The 24,394-nt window shown below is 43.2% G+C and overlaps 1 protein-coding gene across 1 annotated transcript in view; it reads left to right on the forward strand.

The window, feature by feature from the left end:
* Nucleotides 1-24,394, forward strand: part of RYR3 (ryanodine receptor 3) — a 525,783-nt gene that overhangs the window by 377,122 nt on the left and 124,267 nt on the right. The window contains exons 40-46 of the mRNA XM_053224214.1: nt 2,357-2,471; nt 4,112-4,241; nt 5,355-5,458; nt 8,586-8,721; nt 19,077-19,257; nt 20,612-20,720; nt 23,114-23,234. Coding sequence (XP_053080189.1) covers nt 2,357-2,471; nt 4,112-4,241; nt 5,355-5,458; nt 8,586-8,721; nt 19,077-19,257; nt 20,612-20,720; nt 23,114-23,234 — 896 coding nt within the window. The remainder of the gene's footprint in view (nt 1-2,356; nt 2,472-4,111; nt 4,242-5,354; nt 5,459-8,585; nt 8,722-19,076; nt 19,258-20,611; nt 20,721-23,113; nt 23,235-24,394) is intronic.

Raw genomic sequence — 24,394 nt, forward strand, 5'->3', positions numbered from 1 at the left:
GCCCAGGTCATGATAGCACTGTTGCGAGCCCCAGGTCCGGCTCTGTGCTGACAGCTCAGAGCCTGGAGCCTGCTTCAGATGCTGGGTCTCCCTGTCTCTCTGCCCCTCCCCCCCTTCAAAAATAAACATTAAAAAAATTTAAGGGGGCGCCTGGGTGGCTCAGTCAGTTAAGTGTCCAACTTCAGCTCAGGTCGTGATCTCGTGGTCCGTGAGTTCGAGCCCCGCGTCAGGCTCTGTGCTGACAGCTCAGAACCTGGAGCCTGCTTCTGATTCTGTGTCTCCCTCTCTCTCTGGCCCTCCCCCCATTCATGCTCTGTCTCCCTCTGTCTCAAAAATAAATAAATGTTAAAAAAAATTAAAAAAAAATCTTTTTGAAATCAAGAACCTGATATTCCATCCCACCACCCTGGAGCCAGCAAACTGAAGGAGCATCACTGGGGCCCAGAAGAGAGACTTTGAAGATCCCCGGGTTGGGGCATGGGTGGGATGCACGCATTCTTCAAATTCCTTTCCAAGGCTAAATCATGTAATAGAAACGAAGAGAATTTTATGGCAAAAGAAAACCATAGAATTAGCTTCTCCCCTGACTCTCGCAGTAGACATAGCAGCAAGTAAAACCTAGTGGTGTCTCCTCTCGACAGCTGCAACACTCAAGGGAAAGGGTACAGGCAGAGGGAAACCACCCCGTGAGGGATTACACAGCCACATCACAGGCTGCCTCTGTATTTTGATTTGCCTGCAGCATTATTATGTGAATTTATAGTGACCGATTTAAACATAAATTTTTTTATATTTCATTGTTAATTTCTTTTTTTTTTTTTTTTGAAGACTGCGGTCCACAAATGTCATGGGTACCTAACGTACAATTGCCTTTAAGAGAGGGGTACAACCCCTTATCATTAAGAAAACTGAAGTCCGGTGTCCCTTGGGTAAATTCCTAGCAGTGCTATTGCTGGGTCGTAGGGTAGATCAATTTTTAATTTTTTGAGGAAACTCCACACTGTTTTTCAGAGCGGCTGCACCAGTTTGCATTCCCACCAACAGTGCAAGAGGATTCCCATTTCTCCACATCCTCTCCAGCATCTATAGTCTCCTGATTTGTTCATTTTAGCCACTCTTACTGGCATGAGGTGATAGCTCACTGCGGTTTTGATTTGTATTTTCCTGATGAGGAGTGATGTTGAGCATCTTTTCATGTGCCTGTTGGCCATCTGGATGTCTTCTTTAGGAAGTGTCTATTCATGTTTTCTGCCCATTTCTTCACTGGATTATTTGTTTTTCAGGTGTGGAGTTTGGTGAGCTCTTTATAGATTTTGGATACTAGCCCTTTGTCCGATATGTCATTTGCAAATATCTTTTCTCATTCCATTGGTTGCATTTTAGTTTTGTTAGTTGTTTCCTTTGCAGTGCAGAAGCTTGTTATCTTCATGAGGTCCCAATAGTTCATTTTTGCTTTCAATTCTCTTGCCTTTGGGGATGGGCATAGGGGCACTTGTGCCCCAATGTTTATAGCAGCACTTTCAACAATACCCAAATTATGGAAAGAGCCCAAATGTCCATCAACTGATCAATGGATAAAGAAATTGTGGTTTATAGACACAATGGAGTACTACATGGCAATGAGAAAGAATGAAATATGGCCTTTTGTAGCAACATGGATGGAATTGGAGAGTGTGATGCTAAGTGAAATAAGCCATACATACAGAGAAAGACAGATACCATATATTTTCACTCTTATGTGGATCCTGAGAAACTTACCAGAACACCATGGGGGAGGGGAAGGAAAAAAAAAAAAAGGTTAGAGAGGGAGGGAGCCAAACCCTAAGCGACTCTTAAAAACTGAGAACAAACTGAGGGTTGATGGGGGGTGGAAGGGAGAGGAAGGTGGGTGATGGGTATTGAGGAGGGCATCAGTTGGGATGAGCACTGGGTGTTGTATGGAAACCAATTTGACAATAAATTTCATATTTAAAAAAAAAACTGAAGTCCATAGAGACATAGATAAAAGGACGAGAGAGGGGGAAAAAAGACACTGAGCACATGGAGGAAGAGAAATCCAGTGATTCCAGCTCTCTGAAGCTATGACAAGCAAAAAGACAAAAGGACAACTGTGTAATGTCATTAGAAGGAAATGTTTCAAAATAAAGTACTTAATGGAAGTAAAAGAGTACAATATACTCCTATCAGCTAAAAAAAAAAAAAAAAGGAATTCTACTTCTATTCTGGTACCTTCTTACTACCTTTCAGCTTGCGTCACTCCACCCCCAGTGTGTTTGTGCATGTGTGTTTTCTCATGCCTGCATTTTCATACCACTGCTAGAAGCAAGTACTGAAGACTGTCCAATCTTTACCCTAGGGACATTATGAACAACAAGGTGTTCTACCAGCATCCCAACCTCATGCGAGTCCTTGGCATGCACGAGACAGTGATGGAGGTGATGGTGAACGTGCTGGGGACAGAGAAGTCTCAGGTAATGCTACCAGGAGAACTTAGGCAGGTGCATGTGGTGACTTGTTCACAGACAAATAGCTGGTGTCCATTGTCTCAGTTCCTCTTCCCAGGGAGAGGGAGGGATGTGCATAAAGCCAGGAAACAGCCAAGGGATGGGACAGAGCTGCTGAATGGAATCCAGCCAGTGTAGGCGCTCTGGCTCCTGAAGCTTAGAGCTTTCCCCACTCGTTCTACGAGGCTGTTCACCTGCTAAGTTTACTTCCCATACATACTCTGCAGCCCTGCTCCTTCCAACATGGAGTTCCTCTGGGTTCCACTTAGAAACCTGCTATGTTTTGTGCTGTGTCAGGAGAATGCTGTTCTAAAGGAGAACAAGATCTTAATAACGATCCTGGCAGTGTTCCCTCAGGGGTGCATGTGTTTCCTCTGTGCCAAGCTCCTGAGGATGTCGGCTCTCCTTCCCAGCCCCCCCATAACAAGCCTGCTGTCAGGGGGAGCCCCCTGGACATTTATTCTAGCTTATGTGGGGTCCTCAGAGTTAGATAGGGTCCTAAGGCAGTAGATGGGGGATGTTTTCAAATGTTGGAAATTCCAGAGGGCCAGGGTCCTAGGAATGAATGATTCCCAAAGCAGTTCCACCAGTATGGACAGTTGGGGGTATGAAGGAAGAACAAAAGCCAAGCTCACATTCCTTCTCACTCACTTCCTTCTGGTCCCTTGGAAAAGCAGACTCTCCAGAAGAGCCCTGAGAAAATGCCTGCATGCCTCAGCAAGCAGGTAGCATAGGTTTTGGGCCCTTACTTGTAAGAGCACCCCACCCCCATGATTCTAAAAGGAGAAATGAAGGGCTTTCTAAGATCCAGAGCTAAGTTAAACATAGACACCACTTATTGAGCATTATTGGATCAAAACTAAGATGTGGCCAGGCTCTAGAGATGCTAATTACTTTGTTGAGAGAAGCCAAGTACAATCAGCAGTAACATAAGATGGCATCTCAGTGCTAAATTGTATGAATCAGATTACAAGTGCTATGGGAGCCCGTAGGAGAGCAGTAGTCAAGGACAGAAGTAACTAGGGAAGAAAAAAGCAATTGGGGAGGGCTCACATTCGGAGAGGGCAATGCTTATCAGGCTCCCACAACTCTGGGGGGACCAGCCTTTACCCAGAGGACCCAGGTTTGATTTAATGCTGGGCATTATTTGTCAGGATCACTCATCTCCCTTTCTGGACCTTCTCATCATGATCGCTCCTCTCCCTTTCTGGACCTGCTCATCACAGTTCTGTCTGCTCCCTTCCCGGATGGAAACAATAGTGTGATGTAGGGTCGTGCAATTTCATGTGACATCGGAGGGTGTCTGGGATTCTTGTTTGACCTCTTTTTCCTTTGAAAGGAAGATACTTCAGGAACTATAATTAGCTCTCAATATTTTTGGAAGCCTCCTCTCAGGTGTGTCCCCTCTCTGTCCCTCCTGTGAATAAGTCCTCGAAAAAACTAGAAGCAAGGACGAAATGCATTTTGCAAACCGTTCATAGCTTATACACCCGTATTGACAGGTGGGGGTCAGTGGATGGCCTACCCTAAGACTCTTTGAAGTCAGACTTCTCAGAAAGGACTCATGATAGATTCTTTTCCTTGACATTTCCTTTTTCTCCCTACAGATTGCCTTTCCAAAAATGGTTGCTAGCTGTTGCCGCTTCCTCTGCTACTTCTGTCGAATTAGCCGGCAAAATCAGAAGGCCATGTTTGAGCATCTAAGTTACCTGTTGGAGAACAGCAGTGTTGGCCTAGGTATGTCAAGTTATCACTTCCACATTTGGGCTTGGAGGTGACACTCCTCCTGGCCACTTAGGAGGTAAAGCGAAAGAAGTGACATACCTGCTAAGGTATTTTTAAATAGAAGAAGGAAGCTGCCTGATCTAAAAAAAAATGAAATAATGATACCATGTCTCTGCTGTCCAATCTAAGTAGAGATGTTGCTGCCACCCAGAACTGGTGACAGATTTGTGTTGGCATAGTCACACAGTTTTTACCTTGTCTTCCTTGGGACCGGCGGCCCATGGCTCATGAAATGCTGCCTGAAATTATAGATACAGTCTGGGGACACCGCTCCCCCACCCCCAGCCCACTCCACTGACCAAGGAGGTGCTAATGAGACCAAGGTCAGAGACCCAACCCCTTCTTGGAGGGCTGGCTGCAGGCTGCATCCCTCTCTCCTAAGCTTTGAAGTGGACTGGCCAAGAGCAACTGTGGACCGTGTAAATCCATCACCACCACTAGAAAAGCAACACAGTGCATATGCCTTACTCACTGTCCTGGATGTAAACCAAATGAGTTTGTGAAAGACACAAAACCACTCATACATGCATGTGAAATCTGAAAGCTGGAGTTTCCAATTTATCAGATGCAACCTCGGACTCCCAACCTTTTATAAAAAAGTTTTTCTGAGTTCTAGCATAAGAACCAAAGGAAAATCAAAGACAACATTGGTGACCTGATGTAACTGTATGAGCTAATGCTGTTTGAGGCTATTCTCAAACTCTGGTTGGTGGCTCTAGAAATGACCGACTCATTTGAGATTAGTTGGTTAAGTGACATCACTACCTTTTGAGTGATCACCACAGCAGAGCTCCAAGAAGTATCATGTTAGAAAAATACTTGAAAATACATGGTCCCTGCTAATTACGTGCACTGATTTCCTGACTTAATCCATGGTCAAAATTAATAATGAGTATGGGGACTGGGATAACAAATTCTGTTCTTGGGCAGGCAGCCCCCTTAGAATGGTGATGGGAGTTTAATGTGCTTGCTGCCCTCTCCTGGCCATGAACATGCACTGCACCCTCAGCTCAGCGCTGGACGGCCTCTGTCCCTTTTCTCTCTCCTTCTCTCTTCCTTCCTCAGCCTCCCCTTCGATGAGGGGATCTACCCCGCTGGATGTGGCAGCTTCCTCCGTGATGGACAACAACGAGTTAGCCCTGGGCTTAGAGGAACCAGACCTTGAGAAGGTAATTGGCCCTGGGGAGGCAATGTGCTTGCCCTCTCCTGCCTTATAGCACAGCCAGGACAAGGAAATGCAGACCAAAGGCTGGGTCTCCATCAGAACCTCTCAATGCTCCATGAAAATGTGGTAGAAAGTGAGTAACCAGCGGCAGTATGATAATTAGGAGCAGAGAATCTCCTATGGGCAGGGATAGTCAACTTCTTAGACATGGATATCTGGATATGTGTGCTGTCTGTATGTGGAGGCCCAGCCTCATTGGTCTACATGGAACACTACCAGAGACCTAGATCCTAATAAAGTTCTATGTCATCGAATTTTTAAGTTCACACACTAAAGAAAGAAACATGATAGAAAACTGTATAGTCCATATATGGACAAGGAACACCCACATGTCCTATCCTTGTACAAATGAGGCAAAACTGAGTTGCCCCACATTGGGATTGTGAAGTGTGCTCCCACTGGTGGTGATAACTGGAGGCTGATTCACCTACCATCTTTTCCCCATTCCATCTCGGGTCTATTTCCTTGGCTGAGTGGCTGCCAAGATTTACAGTATGAAGACTGGTCTGGTGAGGGGGGAGGGGAACAAGTTAAAGGTCATCCATTGAGTAGTGGGTCTGGAAGTGCATGGAAGAAGAGTTCCTAATCCTGACCAGGGGATCAGGAAGGTCACTCAGGAAAGTGATGAGCTGAGGTGGGAGTAGGAAGCCAGCAGCCTCACCATCGGGAAAAGTGTGTCAAGAATGTGTGAGGTTCAGTGAGGAAAGCATGGTATGCTTGGGAATTGGGAAGGTGGGTGTGACGGATCATGGGGTGTGTGGAGGGAGTGGTGAACAGTGAGGGGAGACAGGAATTGGGCTTGATGCTACCATAATGGTTACCATAGAAGTTCATACTCCTATAGGATCACTGTGGGCCAGGTCCCACTCTGAATTAACTCACATAACCCTTAGAACATGCCTTTTTGTTAGTGCCCCGAGTTATAGGAGAGGAAACTAAGGCCTAGAGGGGTTTAGTTGATGTGCTCAGTGTCATGGGGTTTGTAAGTGTCGGAGCCAGGAGCCACAGGGGTCTGGCTCCGGAGGCCGTGCTCTCACCTGTCATATTACAGGACCTCTCTGTAGAGCCACGAGCAACAGAAACCATCAGAGGGCTTTCAACAGAGGAATGACTTGTATTTTAGAAAGCACATCTTGGTTTTAGCAAGAAGAACTGATGAGAACAGAGACAAGACACACCCCCTCCCATACACACACGGACTCATGCTCTGCCACCCAGCGGTACGTTGCGTGATAGCTGTTCCACAAATGCCATGAATATTCCTAGTCTGCTTCTGGTGCGACAGACTTTAGTCAAACTCTGCTCTGCATACATTGCAACACCAGTCAAGAACTCCCCGTTTCAGGTGGTGAGATGGTAACTGATCCCTGGATAAGAAAGTGGCTGATGGTTCTCTTAGACTAGGACAGTGCCACCTTACACTGATGGGGACTCAGTGCCCATCCTCAGCTGTAGCTCAGCTTTGGAAATGACAGCACTTGACAAAGACCCTAAGTCCCCCCTGGAAGGTGGAAGATGGGCTAAGGAGAGGCCAGGAGGCTGGGAAAGGGAAGAAATGGGGACCTAGGGACATCTGTGAGGGGGAGGCTTCTTCAGGTGGTCCCGGTGGCTCAGCACAGGGCCACAGACTTTGTTGAGGACCAGTGTCAGGAAATCACCCAAGTGTGGTTCCTAGGAGAGAGGGGAAAGGACAGGTAAATGCCACAGTTCTTCCTTGCCATTGATCACAACAGAAATTAGGTCCCTTAAGATTGAGCAACAGCCCCCCCACCAACACACGTCGTGCATGTGCGCACACAGACACACAAGGGTGCTTATTTCAGCGGCCAGTGAAATGTCCTGCACCTGTAACCTTGAAAACACTGCTGAATTCTTGCCTTTATTGATGTTTTTCTCACATCTTAAAGGCCAAATCAAATCTAAGCTCCAAGCAGAATAGTATCCTTACTGGTTTAAGAAGGAAACGGTGTGATGATTGTTTCTTACTGAATTTTGACTTAGATCCATTGTTCTTACAAAACAACTTGGAGTATGTGACCTCAGCAAATACATCATTCATTTGAAAAACACTGATTGACCATCTGCTATGTGCTGAGCCCTGGGAATCATAAAATGAAAAAGATACAAATTCCTGACTGAGGAGTTTACAGTCCAATGGATTCTCCCCTTCTCCTTGTACACATAAAATAATAAAGGCTAAATTAGAATAGCAACTGCATTTCAAGCAAAGGTCTATTTGCTAGGCACTTTTTCTTGCCTGATATCTTCTAAAAAGTAGGCAGGTCATAAAACACTCTACAAGATCACAGGGCTGATATCCAGTGACCCAGGAAGTGAAGAGAACACTACCAATCCCAGGTCTTAACTGGCCACAGCCCCTCACTCACCACCCCAACCTGAACATTTGGCTTGTGACTTGAGACAACAGTTGTTAATGCAGAACTTGAGTAGGGAGCCCCAATTAGTCAAGGAAGGGCCCACTTAGAGTCAACCAGTGACTCAATATTTTGATCTTGAAATACCATGGCCAAATGAACATGGCCCACCTGGACCCATTATCTCCCCAGAGACCCCCTAGTTAGGCCTATGTTTAAATAGTAGTTCCCTCTTGGGGCACCTGGGTGGCTCAGTGTGTTGAGTGTCCAGCTCTTGATCTTGGCTCAGGTCATGGTCTCCCAGTTTGTGGGTTCAAGCCCCACATCGGGTTCTGTGCCAGGAGCGTGGAGCCTGCTTGGGATTCTCTCTCTCCCTCTCTCTCTACCCCTCCCCCCCCCCTCTCTCTCTCAAAATACATAAAACTTTTTTTAAAATATGTCCATTCCCTCTTGCCAGAACTGGAAAATCCAGGGAACTGAGCTCATGGCATATTCCTACATAACAGTGACAATCTGTCTTGGCTATTTGGAAACAATGAACTAGAAGTTCTGATTTCAAACTTACTGAATTATTAAAAGTTTGGGGCTCTCTCTAGCTTCTAGGCAAACGAAAGCCCTTCTGTTCCCAGAATTCTGTAGGCCTCACAGCTGTCTCCTAAAAAACTGAGACACTTACTTTTGTACCGTTGTTGGCAGGTGGTGACCTACTTGGCAGGCTGTGGCCTGCAGAGCTGCCCCATGCTTCTAGCCAAAGGGTACCCTGACGTCGGCTGGAACCCCATCGAAGGGGAGCGCTACCTGTCCTTCCTGAGGTTTGCCGTCTTTGTGAACAGTGAGTCCCAAAATTTTCATGCCTTTCAGACCTAGGATAGCATAAACTTGGGTACATACAAGGAAAGAGAGATCCTCTGCATTTCTTCCTACCTATAAGTAGGATAGATTTTACAGGTGGTGGGGGACAGGACAATCTCAGGCCAGACAAGGACCAAGAGCAGCATCTGGTGGACAGTGTGTTGAGCTCTCGCACCAGATCCAGGAAGAAAATAAAGGCGAAGGCTTAGAGCTTGTCACTGCTTTGTACCTCTTCTATCAGTAAAACAGGGGATTGTTAATAGCTTCATCTCACTTATTCACAAAGCTAACCTCAGGTGTGCCCTCAGATCCCCAGACTATTGGATGAATGGATGCATACATGCATAAAAATTAAAAATAACTGAGTAACCATAAAAGGTAGCTCAACTCCCAGGAGAAAAAATATTTGTGTGGCGACCCTAAATACTATTCTTCTCATACAAGTCACTTCCTACTTATAATGAATTCCAAACCTCTTTAGTTGCCCAAGTAAAATGTACTGAATCTTGTGTAAAATTTAAGTGGGCTACTTTCTTGAAAATGTGCCCTGTCTCCCAAGATTGTGTTCTAATACCAATTCACGTATATTCACATCAGAATTGTGATCCTTCTCCCTTCTCCAAGTTTGGAGTTCCAGGCTAACAAATCCAGCTTGGCTAGTTACAAGATTGCAAAGAGGGATTACAGCTAATAAGCAATCACGCCAAGTGTTCTAGGTATAAGAGTTTATCTCAGAATATATTGACATAATGTGATCACTGATTTCCTGTGTGCTTTTCTTATCTCCCTTCATCCCCGAACTACTACTTGTCTTCCTAGACTCCACTCTTAATATTTGAATGATTTCCATTGTCCTGGTTTCTCCCCCTGGGTCTCATCCAGTCAGATGCTTGATCACCTGTCTTCTGCCACTCTCTGAGTGCTCTTTAGTGTCCCTAACTGTTCCTCACCATCATTGCTGAATTCCATTTCCTCTGAGGCCAGTGTCAGCGTATCCTCTAATAATCTCTTCCACTTTCTATCCAAATCTTTCTGATTCTGGACCACGTGTCCAGAATTAATTCAGAGGTACTATGGTAATAGGGACATTTTTTTAAGTGTATTTTAAGGATTCATAAGTCTCCCTAAATTATCTCAGTAGACTATATGACACAAACCAAATCAAGGCAAGACTCATTTATTCATCTTGGCCACCTTTTCAAGATCAAGAGCTTTATGAGTCATTTAGAGGGATTGTCTACATAGGTTATGAAGGTAAAGGAATCCACCGGCTATGCACCTATCTAGATTGCCCACATTCCAACACTGATGTATGCTAGTTTCATATGACCAGATTGGGAATGAATAGACTTGCAGATCTGTAGTTGAAACGGTGGGCGTAGACTGTCACAGGGGAAAGCATGAAAAACAGAGAGATGGAACATATGAGAAAGAAAAAGAATCTTATTGAAGCCTTAAAGAAGGAGCAAGAGTGCTTTAAAAACAGCTGAGTGTTATGGAAGACTTTGGGCCCGAGAATGGAGTGTCTGAGGAGCAAATACAGTGCAAAACACTTACTGCTTTGCAAATTTAGGCACATTACTGAAACTTTCCTAGCCTCAGTTTTTTTATGTATGTTAAGTAGAGATAACAGTAGTATATACCTCACAGAGTTGTCGTAAGACTTAAATGAAATAATCTGTGGAAAACTTAGCACAGTGCCAGAAACATAGTAAGCCTGCAGTCATGTTAGTTGTCATTGTTGTTTATGATCCTTACAAGAGTATTAGGGCATTTGAAATGGAAAGACTCTAATAAATGGATTATTTGGGAGTCTCAAAGCCCTCTGTAAGTTTTTATGTCTAAAAGGTGATTAGAAAGGACTTCCCAGCCCTTTTGTGGCATCTGCACAGCAGTGAAAGATAAAGGTGTTAGAGGTGATCATGGTAGATGATAAGAGTGGTCGTGATGGGTAATGGTGGGTGGTGACAGGTGGTGAAGTTGGATGATGGTGAGGGGTAATATTGATGGGGGATATGAGGGTTGAGTAGTGGTCATAGCAGGTTTTGGGGTGATTGAGGTGGGTGGTGGTTAGTGATGAGAAGTGCGGTGATGGTTGTGGGGGGTGATGAGTGATGGTGGGTGGTCACAGTGGATGATGATGGGATGTGATGGTTGGGTGGTGGATTGCCATAGGGGGTGTAGGGGTTACTGTGGTGAGTGGTAGTGAGTGATGATAGAGTTAGTGAGCATGATGGTGGTGATGAGAGCAGCTGACACTTACTGAGCATTTACCATGTGCCAGGCACTGTTCAAAACATTTTGGGATTGGGGGCACCTAGGTAGCTCAGTTGGTTAAGCGTCTGACTTCAGCTTAGGTCATGATCTCATGGTTCTGGAGTTTGAGCCCCACATCGGGCTGTCTGCTGTCAGCACAGAGCCTGCTTCCGATTCTCTGTCCCCCTCTCTCTCTGCCCCCCCTTCCCCCATATTTGCATGCTTGCTCTCTGTTTCTCAAAATAAATAACTTTAAAAAATTGGGATGTGTTAACTTACATAATACAGAAATCCTAGGTATAAGTTATCTTCCTCATTTTATAGAGAAAGACCCAGTTGCTTAGAAGGATTAAGTGCCTTGCCCAGAATCACGCAGCTAGTAGGATGTAAAGCAGGATTTGAAGTAGGATTTGAAATAGAACAATTTGGCCCAAGAGTCCAAACATTACTCAAACATTGTGCAGTATTGTCTTGGTAGCGTAGTCTAATGAATGAATAAGGAGAAACAGCATTTTCTCCTTTGAGATGTTCAAAAATTGTGGCATTATTTAATTACTGTTTGGCACTAATGTTTTTCTTTTTTAAATTAAGCCAAATCAAAAGCTCTTGCCATATCAAAATAATAGAATTGGAAAATTCTAACATTATTTTCCTAGTCTCTCTTAATGTTTGATTTAAATCTTATTAAACAAGATTTGTCTTTAAAAGAACTTCTTGAGGCTATAATTTTCTCCATTTTTTTATTAGGTTGCTCAGAAGCCTTGAGTTGTGTTTTACTGTGGGAGTAATGAAGTTGAGAGGCTTATATTTACCCAGCAGTTGTAAACTTTATAACCAGTCTAGACACAGCTCTGTCTAGGTATCTGATTAATCCCTTCCTAATGTAGATTCCAAGAAGGAAGATGTCTTACCAATCCACAAGAAGAAGGGAAAGTTATTTTGTGCTTTTTTTGAGTCCTTGGAGTATTTTAGTGATATCTTCCCCAGGCTGTAAACTTAGTTGTGAGGGACACACTATTCCTAGCTTTGCTGAATATTTCCCTAGGCAGATTTGTCAGCAGTGGACATAACTTGGGGATCCATTATGTGACACGTGAAGCGTATGTGAGGGGCTATGAGATGTAATAAGAGACATGACCTAAGAGCCCTGACGTCATAAAGCAGGAAACAGAGCAAACTTAAGTGGAATTATCGGAAATGTACATGGAATAATTACTAAAAACCTTGTGATCAACCATACCTGCCTATAGAGTGACACATGGGACTACTGACATGGCAAAAGTGACAGTGCATATTGGAGTCTGGTAGAGTGAATCTACAAATACCTGGGGAAAAAGGCAAGTGTTGAACAACATCTTGGAGAAACAAATGGACATAGAATAACAGAGTAGTGTGGTGAGAGCATACTGATTGGCTTGAACTAGGAAACATTAATCTTTTATTATATATCAGTTTTATCTCAATAAAGCTGGAAAAAAATTTTAAAGTCAAAAGCACCAAGTAGCATGGTACCTTTGAAGCGCACAGTAGATAAAGATGCTTTAAAAAATCAGCCGGTTCATTTCCATCCATGTATTTATTAGAGTCAGAAAGGATGTAATAACCACTCTTAGGTGTGATTGGTACTAAAGACTAGGGATGATTAGGATTAAAATGTGTTAGACATTGTTCTTACGCTCACATTTATAATACAGTTGGAAAGATTCAGCAAACTTTTGAAAAATTGACCAAGAGTAAAAGATTTACATAACAGTTTAAGACAATTACAAACAACATCACTGTTCTACTCAGGAGACACTTCAGGCTGTTGTGGTGAGAGAAGATTCAATATGGGTTACAAATGAGATACGGCTACTGGGGGTTGGGTACTTAACGCCTGAGTTATAGCTTCTATCCAATTACAAGACATGTAGAATCTCTTCTACCCCATCTTCCTCATTCTCCCAATGGACCTTCTTGAATCTCTGTGCCTGAGAAGAAAGAAATTGGTCATTGGGGTCAGGACGGGCTCATAGTGACAAAGACAAGGAAATGTGGCTCCATTTGTAGAAACTCAAAGTGAAACTATAAACGCCCAGAGATAGATGGTCAAAACAGCACAAGTAATAGAAAATAAATTACTCACATAAAGAAGCCAATGGCAAACAAATGCCCAGAACACCAAAATGAGGAAATCTGACTGGTGTGAAAAGCTGTTTGGCCTTGTTATTTTCATGCTAAGTAAATCATTCAGCATTTCTCCCCCACTGCTGCTTGTGGGATCCCAGCAGTGGTGCTGGCTGAGCATTTTGGCATGAGCCCAAATGTCCTGAATCCATAGGTATATGGATTCTTTATCAATCATTTTCTTAATAACGATGGTAAATGAAGTTTGATACCTACATAATGTAGATTTTAACTGAAATAGTAAAACCAGACTAAAGCTGCTTCATCAACATTATTCCCACAAAATGGCAGTATAATGATCCTACCCATCACAAATTGATTTTCATTAACTCAGTGAGAATGCCTGTATTTAAAAGGTGGACTCTACCCTATTAGAACACACCTCAATTCTGACTCTAGGTTTCAGTCTCAGGCAAATTTTATTTAACATATTTCATGAAAAAACCATGTGGATCCAAACTCTAGATGCATGGGCAACATTTTAGCATGATTCTAGCATTAAATAGCAGTCTCTAAAATTTCTGGACTACTATACCAGTCCACCCTGCAAGGTTTTCATTCAGTCCTTTGGCTTTAAATTCCACATGTTTGCTCGTGATCCCCCCAATGTACATTCCCATCCTTTTTTCTCTTCCCTGAGCCCCGGACTTGTGTAACCTGCTGCCTACTTGATGTTTCTACTTGAAGGATGAATAGGCATTTCAAATTTTGAACATCTTAAGGATTAATTTGTATATCTACCCTAAACTTGTTCTCTTAGATTCCCCACCTCCCTAGCTAGCACTACTGACTTTGCAAAACTCTTAGGTGGCATCTTTAATTCAGACTTTTTCCTTATCCCCACATTCAATCCATTTAAAATTCTGTAGATTCAATGTCTAAAAGTTACCTGAAAGCCATCGACTGATTTTTCTCCATCTTCACTGGCCACATCCTACCTCAAGCTATCATTATCTTCCACCTGGACCACTTCAGCTGCCTAGAAACGGATTTCCCAGTTTCTACTCTTAGAAAGGCATTAATTGGCCTCTGTTGCACTATCTGCAAGATATTTGAGAAGCTCTGCTGCAGGTATATAGACCAGGTAGAGTTCCTCTGTTCCACTTATCTCATTCCAGGGTCTAGGCTTGACCATCTTCTACAATACTTGTCCACTGGCCCTGGATCAGTGATTAGCAAGTAATGTGTGCTTACTGAATGGTTGAATTAATGACCAAATGGGCAAACAGTTCCTCATTTGCTCCCTGGCTGCCATAGTAGTTTATTGACCTATCCCTAGCTCCTCCCTCCACAAATTAGAAAGCCCTAAGGAGGAAATCGTATATCTTAAACACTTGCAATGACTTGGTTCATGCAAATTGCCGACAACCGTATTAAAGTTGGCACTTACAATTAAAAGGTATTGGGTCTTGCTCATCGCCCCTACCTTGTGATACTATAAGGTAAGACACTCTAGATGCATTCATGCTACGCCTCCAGTGTTCGTTCTTCCTACAGTATGACTTGATGAAGGATATGTTCTTTTCCTTAAGACTAATTGAAATCTGAAGAAATGAACAACCCAGGTGCTTGTAAACAAAGGCTGACAGTTGATCTAGTAATACAGTAATGGATAGTGACCCTCAAACTTTCCATCCAGTCATTTCAAGTCTCTGCCTTGAGTCTCAATGGAGTCTATTCATTTATTCAAAAATATTTTTGAATGCCTATTATGTGTCAGATGTTAACAAGATGCTTGAACATACAGGGTTAGATAAGGCAGACATAAGGCTCTGTTCTTATTACATAGACAATCTGGTGACAAAAACAGACACAAACTAATACAAACAATTCATTAATTATACTTGTGTTCAATGATTACAGGAAGAGGGCAGGGTGTTTGAGAAGACCAGGTCCTCTAGGGCTTCCAAGGATGAATGGGAGCTACCTAGGTCAAGGGTTTATGTTAGGGTAATGAGAAGGAAGAAGGCATTCCAGGCAAAGGAATTTGAAACAAGGACTGTAGTTAGAATATTGAGAATAAGAAAATCTATGGACTGTAGGTAAAATCATTGCAATAATACTAATCATCCTTGTGGTGAGAATGACTGCTTCAGGGTCAGATAGGGGGAGAATCACAGCCATTGCCATCTGACTTCTCAGGAATGTTGAAAAGAAGGTAGCAATGTAAAGATAGTGTTGAGAGCCTTTGAAGAAAGGCACTGAGAACATTCACACAGTTATTAAGCTCATTATTCATTTTGGAACTCAAGTAAAAACATTGTTTAAGCCCCTGGGCAAAACTAGTTTACCTCAGATCTCTTGCTCCCTTAAAAAAATGCCCTCAAGGTCAGTATTCAGCTTCCCCACAGTGGATTTGTTTGGCAGTCTAGTTTGCTGAGCTACAGGTAATTAGGAATAGAATGTTCTCTCTCCTAATTATGCCGTCTCCTCTACCTTCTGAAGCCATTGGAAATTCTCTTCCTTGGTCCTCTCTCCAATTAGCAACAATGGTTGCTTACAGTTCCTTCCTCTTGCAGGTTGCTCTCTGCATCCCCTACAGACATCTACGATTTAGTAATCAAGAGATGGCTTCCTGGGTCAGTTGTAGCAGCTCACTTAATTAGCTTAGATTTGAAGCCCTGAGATTCAGATAAAATAAGGTTAATTTGGTGAATGAACTTCAATAGCAAGCTCAATGTAGAACCCACGGTCTTAGTTTTTCACATTTTCTTGCACATGGTGGTCCATGTTCCGTCTAACTCCATGATGCTGATCACTGTGGCAAGAAGAGCTAGGTTGATTTCAGCTTGCTGGTAAAGATCATGGCTGATCTGCAAGTGTTTCCACCCTGAGAACTGAAAGAATCAGATTATGATATTTAAATAAGTTTGAATAACAGGATTGGAGGTTTTTGGCCATTTTTGACACTTAAAATTTTACAGTTTTAGCTTTGTTATTCTTACAATGAAAAATGACAACTAGGAGTGTGGATATAAGTGACACCTGGTAAATTATAGAGGCCAACAACATTTGAAAGTAGTGAGCTGTGAGTTGTATCTATAACTAAGATTATTTGCTCTCTAATAGGTTGATTTTCCTAGTGCTTTTCTTTAAGTGCCCCTCCTATATGCTGTATTAAACTGTATCAAATGTAAATACTAGGTTTGACTCATAGTAAAACATGGCCTTAGGACTTGGCATCATTGTTGTATCTTCCACAGGTTGCTCAACATTGTTGAACATCTCCTTGGTTTCTCTCCTTCAATGATTCTTTCCACCATACCATTACTGTGATTATTGTGCCCTTTTGCCATCTCCTAAGAATTTTCTTCACATGGATTCTGTTTTAATAAGATCAAACTCTTTTTTATATATTAGATGGAACTTGGAGGAAAGCCTCTTTTTTTAAATATAATTTATTGTTAAATTGGTTTCCATACAACACTCAGTGCTCATCACCCACTCCAGCCCCCCCCCCATCTACCCTTAGTTTGTTCTCAGTCCTTAAGAGTCTCTTATGGTTTCCCTCCCTCCCTCTCTGTAACTTTTGTTTTTTCCCCTTCCCCTCTCCCATGGTCTTCAGTTAGGTTTCTCAAGATCCACATATGAGTGAAAATATATGATATCTGTCTTTCTCTGCCTGGCTTATTTCACTTAGCATAATACCCTCCAGTTCCATCCACATTGCTGCAAATGGTCAGATTTCATTCTTTCTCATTGCCAAGTAGTATTACATTGTATATATAAACCACATCTTTATCCATTAGTCAGTTGATGGACATTTAGGCCCTTTCCATAATCTGGCTAGAGGAAAGCCTCTTTATAAGAATTTTAGTCTTGTGAAGGATTGAGCTATAAAACAGTAAATGCATGCCAGCGGACTATTTAAATTCAGTGTAATGAAAACTTTTCTGAATCCAGTTACACAGTTCTAAAACTTACATGGTGTGTATTTATAATCTTGAATTTACCTGTACTTTAGATAGATGGATGAGAAGAGGATGTCAGCAGGCTGAGCTCTAGGCCAGGACCACCGCTGGGTTGTACTGTATGCTCTCCGGGGCCATGAGTCAAATCAAGTGTGTTCAGGTGTGAGTTCACGTGAGAGCTCATTACAAGCTAATCTGAAGCCCTGGGACAGCAGGCTCAGCCCCTTTCATTCTCTGGACATGAAGGAGAAATTTCTGTATATGAGGTTAGACTAATAGATTGACTCCAAAAAACTAGAAGTTGCATGAGTATCTCAACAGGGACGTGAGACCCAAGGAGATTGTGCACCATGCATACTTGCACACTGATTTGCTAAAAAGCTGGAATGAAAGCCAGGGCTTCTGGGTTCCCATTCTAATGCTCTTCTTACAACATGCCTCTAAGTTGATTCTTAAAAGTTTTCATTAAACAGAACTCCTGTGATAGTTTTAAAATATGTCTCTAAATTCTTCAGTGCATCTCCCTCCGAAAGATGGATGCTTCTCCCTTTGAGTGAGAGCTGGACTCAGTGAGTCACTTCCAATGAATAGGATATGGCAGAAGTGACAGTATGTGACAAGGTTGTAAAAGGCATCACAGCTTCTGCCTTACTCTCTCCAATCATTTCCTCTGTGGGAAGCCAGCTGGCATGTGGTGAGAACACTCAAGCAGCCCCACAGAGAGGTCACATGGTGAGGAGCTGAGGCCTCCTGCCAACAGCTGTATGTGTGTGTGTGTGTGTGTGTGTGTGTGTGTGTATGCGCACAGAAGCCAATACTCCGTGCCCAGTCAAGCCTTCACGGGACTGCAGTGCTGGCTGACATTTTGGTAGCATCCTCATGGGAGATCCCATGCCAGGACCACTTAGCTCAATCATTCCCAAACTCCTGATCTACAGAAACTTTGTGGTAGTAAATAGTTGTTGACTTAGCCTGCTAAGATTTGAAGTACTTTGATGCGAGAATAAATAATTAACACAGCAGTGTATCAAAAGGCAACCTCTGTTCTAGAACTCAGTTCTCCGAGAATATCTGATGATCTCATGGAAAAATTTTTTGTCAGCCTTTATCCAATACACAACATCAAAAAAGTCTTTTCTCAGAGTCTTAGCCCAAAGATAAATTCTCAACACAAATTAAGATTTCATCTGAGACCAAAAGTGTGTTTCATGAAGTTGTTGGAACAAGCTGCAAAAACCGCTTTTGGTACCAAGTATTCTCTCTGAGGGGCACTGGCTGGACCCCTCCCTTAAGTTTTCCAGTTCCCCTGCTTAATCACTGCCTCAGGAAATTAACCCTGTCTCAGTGGTCCATGTTCTTCCAAAGAGAAATGCCAGCAGAATACAGTTCTTCAACCTGCAGCTTCCCACAGAGGTACTTAGGAATAACCAAGACCGTTTTATCAAGTTGGATAAAGCTGGATAAATAATTTCAGAAAGGTCTGTCGTCCATCCACACAGACTTGGTTGTTCTGAAGTACTTGTTAATAGTCCATGAGAATACAGTTCATGAGCTACCATGTTATTTCCCTGTATGTTAATTGAAGCATGTCAGCTTAAGTTAACATTTTACCTCTTCTCGAGGAAGGAAGGAGATAGGTTTTAGCAGCTTCTCATGGAGTTAGTAAACATGTCAGGTTCTTTGTCCTCTAAGTCAATTGTGACTGAATCAGTAATCCTTGGAAGACTTGCTTTCTGAGGATCAAAATAGTAGTGAAAGAATCACAGTGCAAAAATCCCAAACTTAAAACTCAGATTCTGTTCTATGATGGTTAATCTTAATGCTTCAGAAAACAGATTTTGACCGAATTTATCAAAGCTCCCCTTTCTCTCCATCAGTATTACCTCCTAATTTTAAGAATAAGTGACACACTCAATCCAATACTGTTCTTCTCACCTCATGAATTAGAAATAATTGGGGGTGTCCCTTCCAATGAAAAGGAAATAATGCCCCTTTTCCTTAGGTGAAAGTGTGGAAGAAAATGCTAGCGTCGTGGTCAAGCTGCTCATCAGACGCCCAGAGTGCTTCGGCCCAGCCTTGCGAGGTGAAGGAGGAAACGGTCTATTGGCAGCCATGCAGGGTGCCATTAAGATCTCTGAGAACCCAGCTCTCGACCTCCCCTCTCAGGGATATAAGAGAGAAGTGTAAGTGAATGGAATTGCCTTCTGGGCCTGTTCTCCCTAGTGGGGAAAGCACAGGTTCTTTACAGTTGTAGTTAAAACCTTTTAAATCACTTTGTCAAGCACACTGCCATCTTGACTCTCCCAAGTAAGGCTAGTGATCAGGATCACCTTCCCCCCACCCCTTGCATGTCTCCTCTTCCATTCTCTCTCTTACACCAACTGGCAGATCGAGCCATCTAAAAGCTCTTTCAGCCCCCACTGTGCCTCCCTTACGGCATCACTACAGGAGGAAGCTGCAGAGACGAAAGGCTGGACTGGACAAGGTTACGGCCACTGTCTCCCTCCAGCCCATTCCCTTTAGTGCTTAAACCTCAGTGCCTCATCCCTTACCTCACTTTTGCAAAGGGGTAGTACTCTCCGCTTTCCTTCCCGAAAGTGTTTTGATTTGATTCCTCAGGTAAAAAAAGGGAGCTGTACGGGGCCCCGGCATGACTCAGTCAGTTAAGTGTCCGACTCTTGATGTCGACTCAGGTCATAATCTCACAGTTGATGAAATCGAGCCCCGCGTCAGGCTCTGTGCTGACAGCAGGAAACCTGTTTGGGATTCGCTCTTCCTCTTTCTCTGTCCCTCCCCCCACTTCACTCTCTCAAAATAAATACATAAATTTTAAAAAAAGAGAAAAAGAGAGCTGTAGAATGTGAAAAAATCGCAGCATCGATAATCCCGGTATTTAAGGGTTCAGGATGTAGTTGGTGGGTTGGTGAACTGTCTTGTCCTTGTGTATTGGGACCAGTTCCCTTTCTTTTATTATAGCCTCTATATTAGACCCCAGAATCTAGAGAGTGGGTATAACCCCATAGGGGTACCTGTCTAGGCAGTTGGGGTTCGTTTGTTTATTGTTTGTTCTGGTAGGTGCTCTGGTAGAATTAGAAAAAACCCAAAACATCAGCTGCTCCACCTTCCTCGTGTGGCATGAGAAGAAACAGAGGCCAGGGTCGTACAGCTTGTTACCAACAGAGCCAGGGCATGGACTTACTCCAATATGCTTTCCACGCACGTTCAGGGCAGAAAATGGAATGAAGAGTTAGTGGGAGCTTTGGGAAATCCTGCTCCACTCCACAGGTCTGCAGGATCAGCTCATGTCAGTACTTAGGCCTTGAAGTTCAGAGGACCTAGGAATTCTGTGGACAAACATTTGGGTCCTTTGAGCTTACTGAGTAAAACCACGTTGTTGGGAGGAGGGTGTCCAAGGGAAAGGATATGGGATCCTTAGAATGAGCAGAGGGTTTCATTGTCTTGCAGTTCATGTCCAATAACATGGCCACACCTGCCAGGCTTCCTCACACCTTCCCCATGTTGGTTCTCTTTCAGCAGCACGGAGGACGGTGAATATGAAGAAGAGATCGTGCACATGGGCAATGCAATTATGTCTTTCTATTCAGCCCTTATAGATCTCCTGGGCCGCTGTGCTCCTGAAATGCATGTGAGTTCCCACTGGGCAACTTTGAGGGGCTTGAGCAAAAGAGCACTGGAGATTTCCTGAATGTAATTTCTTCTTCAGTCTCTGGCATTTCTCTCAGTTCCTTTTAGCTACTAGAGTAGTTTCCACCTCTCATAGCTGATGCCGCAGGCTTCTAAGGATTGATTCCTGAGCAAGTCCCTGTGTTGTGTGATTTCTCTGTGGCGCTAGTTGGGCACATCCTCCACATATTCCGTCTTATAAGCCCCCCCAAATTACGTTTCCATTCCATCAATTTGTCCAGAATGTGACCAACTTGATTCTTGACTGTGGCCACTGGTGCACTCCACATGGAAAATCCTCTTTTCCCAATGCCCCATGGTGTTAGGCACCAGGAAGGCAGTCTCTTTCCCTGGCTCATGTGTGATTATTTCCCAGAGGTAAACTTTGCAGGCAAAAGGAAAAAAAAAATAGATGCTTCTATTTTTATGGGATGACTTCTCAGGCTTCCAGTTCTGTCCTAAAAAGTTATGTTCCTCCTCTTCCCTTTTCACCTCTGCTCAGGGATGAGCGAGAGTGACCTTATTTCACATAAGGCCTCACATGATTAGGAAAGGAGGAAATAATTCCATTTTATATCAAAATAGAAAAGTTTAAAAATTTTTTCATTAAAAAATGTCCTTGGTCATTTCTTAAAAGAACTGTTTGTTTGATTTGCTCATTCAAGCCTCTGGTGCCTGCCTGCCTCTTCCTGCACTGCTCACCGCATTTGGATTAAGCCAGGGTATCTCTCAAACGTGGTTTGCAATGCAGATTGGGTTAATATAAACAGTGGTATCTAGTATTGATGAGACTGTGTATTTGGTCATTGACAGGTTAACAATAGATATGTTGTATTTTTTTTTAATTCTTACAAAAGACAGAACTCATTAAAATAGTGGCTTTCAAACTTTTTGACCAAAAAAAAAATTGTTTTAGCCATAGTAAGAAATTTAATTTACCTTGCAACCCACCATATATATGTATATATGCATATATATGTGTGTGTGTGTATATATATATGTGTATGTGTATATATATGTATGTATGTATGTATATATATATATGTGTATATATATATATATATATATATATTCATTCCAGAAACTAAATTTACCATTCCTACAGACACTGCACGCTAACATTTTCTTTTCTATACTAATCTACTTCATGCTTTTTAATGCAGGTCACAACCCCCTAATGTGATTTCACAGCCCACTAATTGGTCACGTCCTATAGGTTAGGACACTGCACTAAAGTACCCAGTCTTCTCTTTCTTCCAGTATGTCATGGGCCTGCCTAAAACACAGTCTAGCCCATTTGCAAATCCATCTACAAGTGGGTAGGGAAACTATCCCAATGTGGAAGAATCCAGGTTAAAAGTACTGTGCATGGAAGAAAGTCTAAATCTTGCTAAGGGAGCCTGATCAGCATTCTTAACTGAGGATTCTGGTTCCTACTGTGATAAATCAGCCTCATCCACATAAGCCCATCTTTCCATTTTTGTGCCTTTCAACAACTGAAGCTTTAAAGGGAGGAAGGGCAGCCTTGTGGGACAGGTAGGCCATCAGAGCTGTTCCATCTGGGAAGGAGTTCCTTCCTTCCTTACTGCCCCTCTGGCTTGACAGTTGACACATAACCCTTCTCAGCACCCTTCCCTCAGGCTCCTACTCTATAAGGGGTGGTTGGAGGGGAGGAGCCATCATCACCCGTGCAGATTCCATCCTGAGCTCGTAACAGTTCAGTTTGCAGCTGAGAGCCTGTTCTCAGAAGCTTACCCACTGTCCTCATGTTCCGGATATGCACCTGTACACACTGGTTGGCTCATTCATGATCGTATGGATCAGGTTATCCATCTCGGGATACCTCTGCTTAGACACTCACATTCTCTAGGACATTCTCTATCACTACCTCTTGCCCACCCCCAGCCCCAGCATTAATCAAACTTGTAGGAAGGTGAAATTCATAAGTAACTTCTATATTTAGCTGAATTCTAAAGTCTGGAATTGTGGCCACAATGTCAACACTTCTGACACGGCCACTGAGAATTCCGTGTATTGCAGTCACACTGAAAATCCCCAGCAGCCTGCACATTTACTGCAGAGACTTGATCCCATAACTGCATAACCATTGTAATCACAGCAAAGGAATCGAGTGACCTCCTTGTTCAGAGTTATTCCCTCAGTAGCACCTCCTCGAGAAAATCAAAAGAGAAAGTTCCCTTCTTTCCCCATGGCCATAAGTGTCTGTGGCAATTAGAGAAATATAGAAGTGTACCAACCCCTTAAGGAGAACTATTTCACTGCCAGAGGTTTGGAGGTGGGGTGGTGAGGGGTGTGGGAACTTCCTTTATGTCATTCTCCAACCCTGCATTGCAGCTTATCCAGACAGGAAAGGGGGAAGCCATCCGGATCAGGTCAATCCTGCGCTCCCTGGTCCCCACTGAGGACCTGGTTGGGATCATCAGCATCCCCTTGAAGCTGCCTTCCCTGAACAAAGGTAAGAGAAGCAGCTGAAGGCTGAGTTCTGCCAGTCTCCCAAGGGGCCACTCGCTCAGGGGCTGGACTGTGTACTGGTAGGTAGCCTGTCTTTCCAGGCTCCTACTCATGGGACAGGCAGCCCTGGGAAAGGTTGCTCTTTTTCTGGCAATGAGGAGTTCTCTCCTCCTGGCTCCAGCTAGCTGCTGTCTCCTCTGGTCTGCTGTCGACGACTCCTGTACCCTTTTCCCCATGGGGAGGGCCAGTCTAGACCTCACAGTCCTCTGAGTGCTCTAACCCTCTGGAAGGAAGCTGATGGAATGGAACCAATGAAAGCTCTCACCTCAGCCTTCTTTCTCCTTTGCCTCAGTGTCCCCGGATTGTGCAGCCAGGTGGGCAGCAGACGGCTAGGGCCTGACTTGGGCTCCCTTCCACCACAGCCCCGTGAACCTCATGTCCATGGATATAAAGAGGTTTTCACCCAGTGCTACTTGCCAGATGACCTTTGGCATCTATCAATGTTAGCTTTGCAAAACCTATACTTTCCCAAAAGGATTCAATTTCTCCATGTCACTGCACTTGCTATCCGGGCAGTTTCCTCCTGGCAGTTGGAGGAATTGAAAAGATAACATGACTCTGACTATTACAGTGTTTCCCAAACTGGTGTTACACAGAACATTTTTGTAGAAAACATTAATTGCTGTATGTGTTAAGAAGTTTGGAGTAATATAAGTTTGGGAAATGCCTTGGGATAGATCACATTTTTTCAGCATAATTGAGCTACAGTATATAATATTATGTAAGTTTAAGGTATACAGTGTGATTTTGTGTGTGTGTGTGTGTGTGTGTGTGTGTGTGTGTGTGTATTTTGCAGGTGTTTACCACAATAAGTTTAGTTAACACATCCTTGACCTTACATAATTACCTTTTTTGTTGTTCTATTGAGAGTATTAAAGCTCTACTCTCACAGCAACTTTCAAGGATATAATACAGTATTGTTAACTTAGTCACCATGCTATATATACCATTAGATCCCCGACTTACTCATCTTATAACTGAAAGTTTGTGCTCTTGGCCCACCATCTGCTCATTTACCCTACCTCCCCCATGACCTGGTAATTATCATTCTACTCCATGTTTCTATAATTTGAGTGTTTTTAGATTATACATATAAGTGAGACC

Source organism: Acinonyx jubatus, chromosome B3, assembly GCF_027475565.1.
Source record: "Acinonyx jubatus isolate Ajub_Pintada_27869175 chromosome B3, VMU_Ajub_asm_v1.0, whole genome shotgun sequence".
In the NCBI taxonomy this organism is placed as follows: Eukaryota; Metazoa; Chordata; class Mammalia; order Carnivora; family Felidae; genus Acinonyx; species Acinonyx jubatus.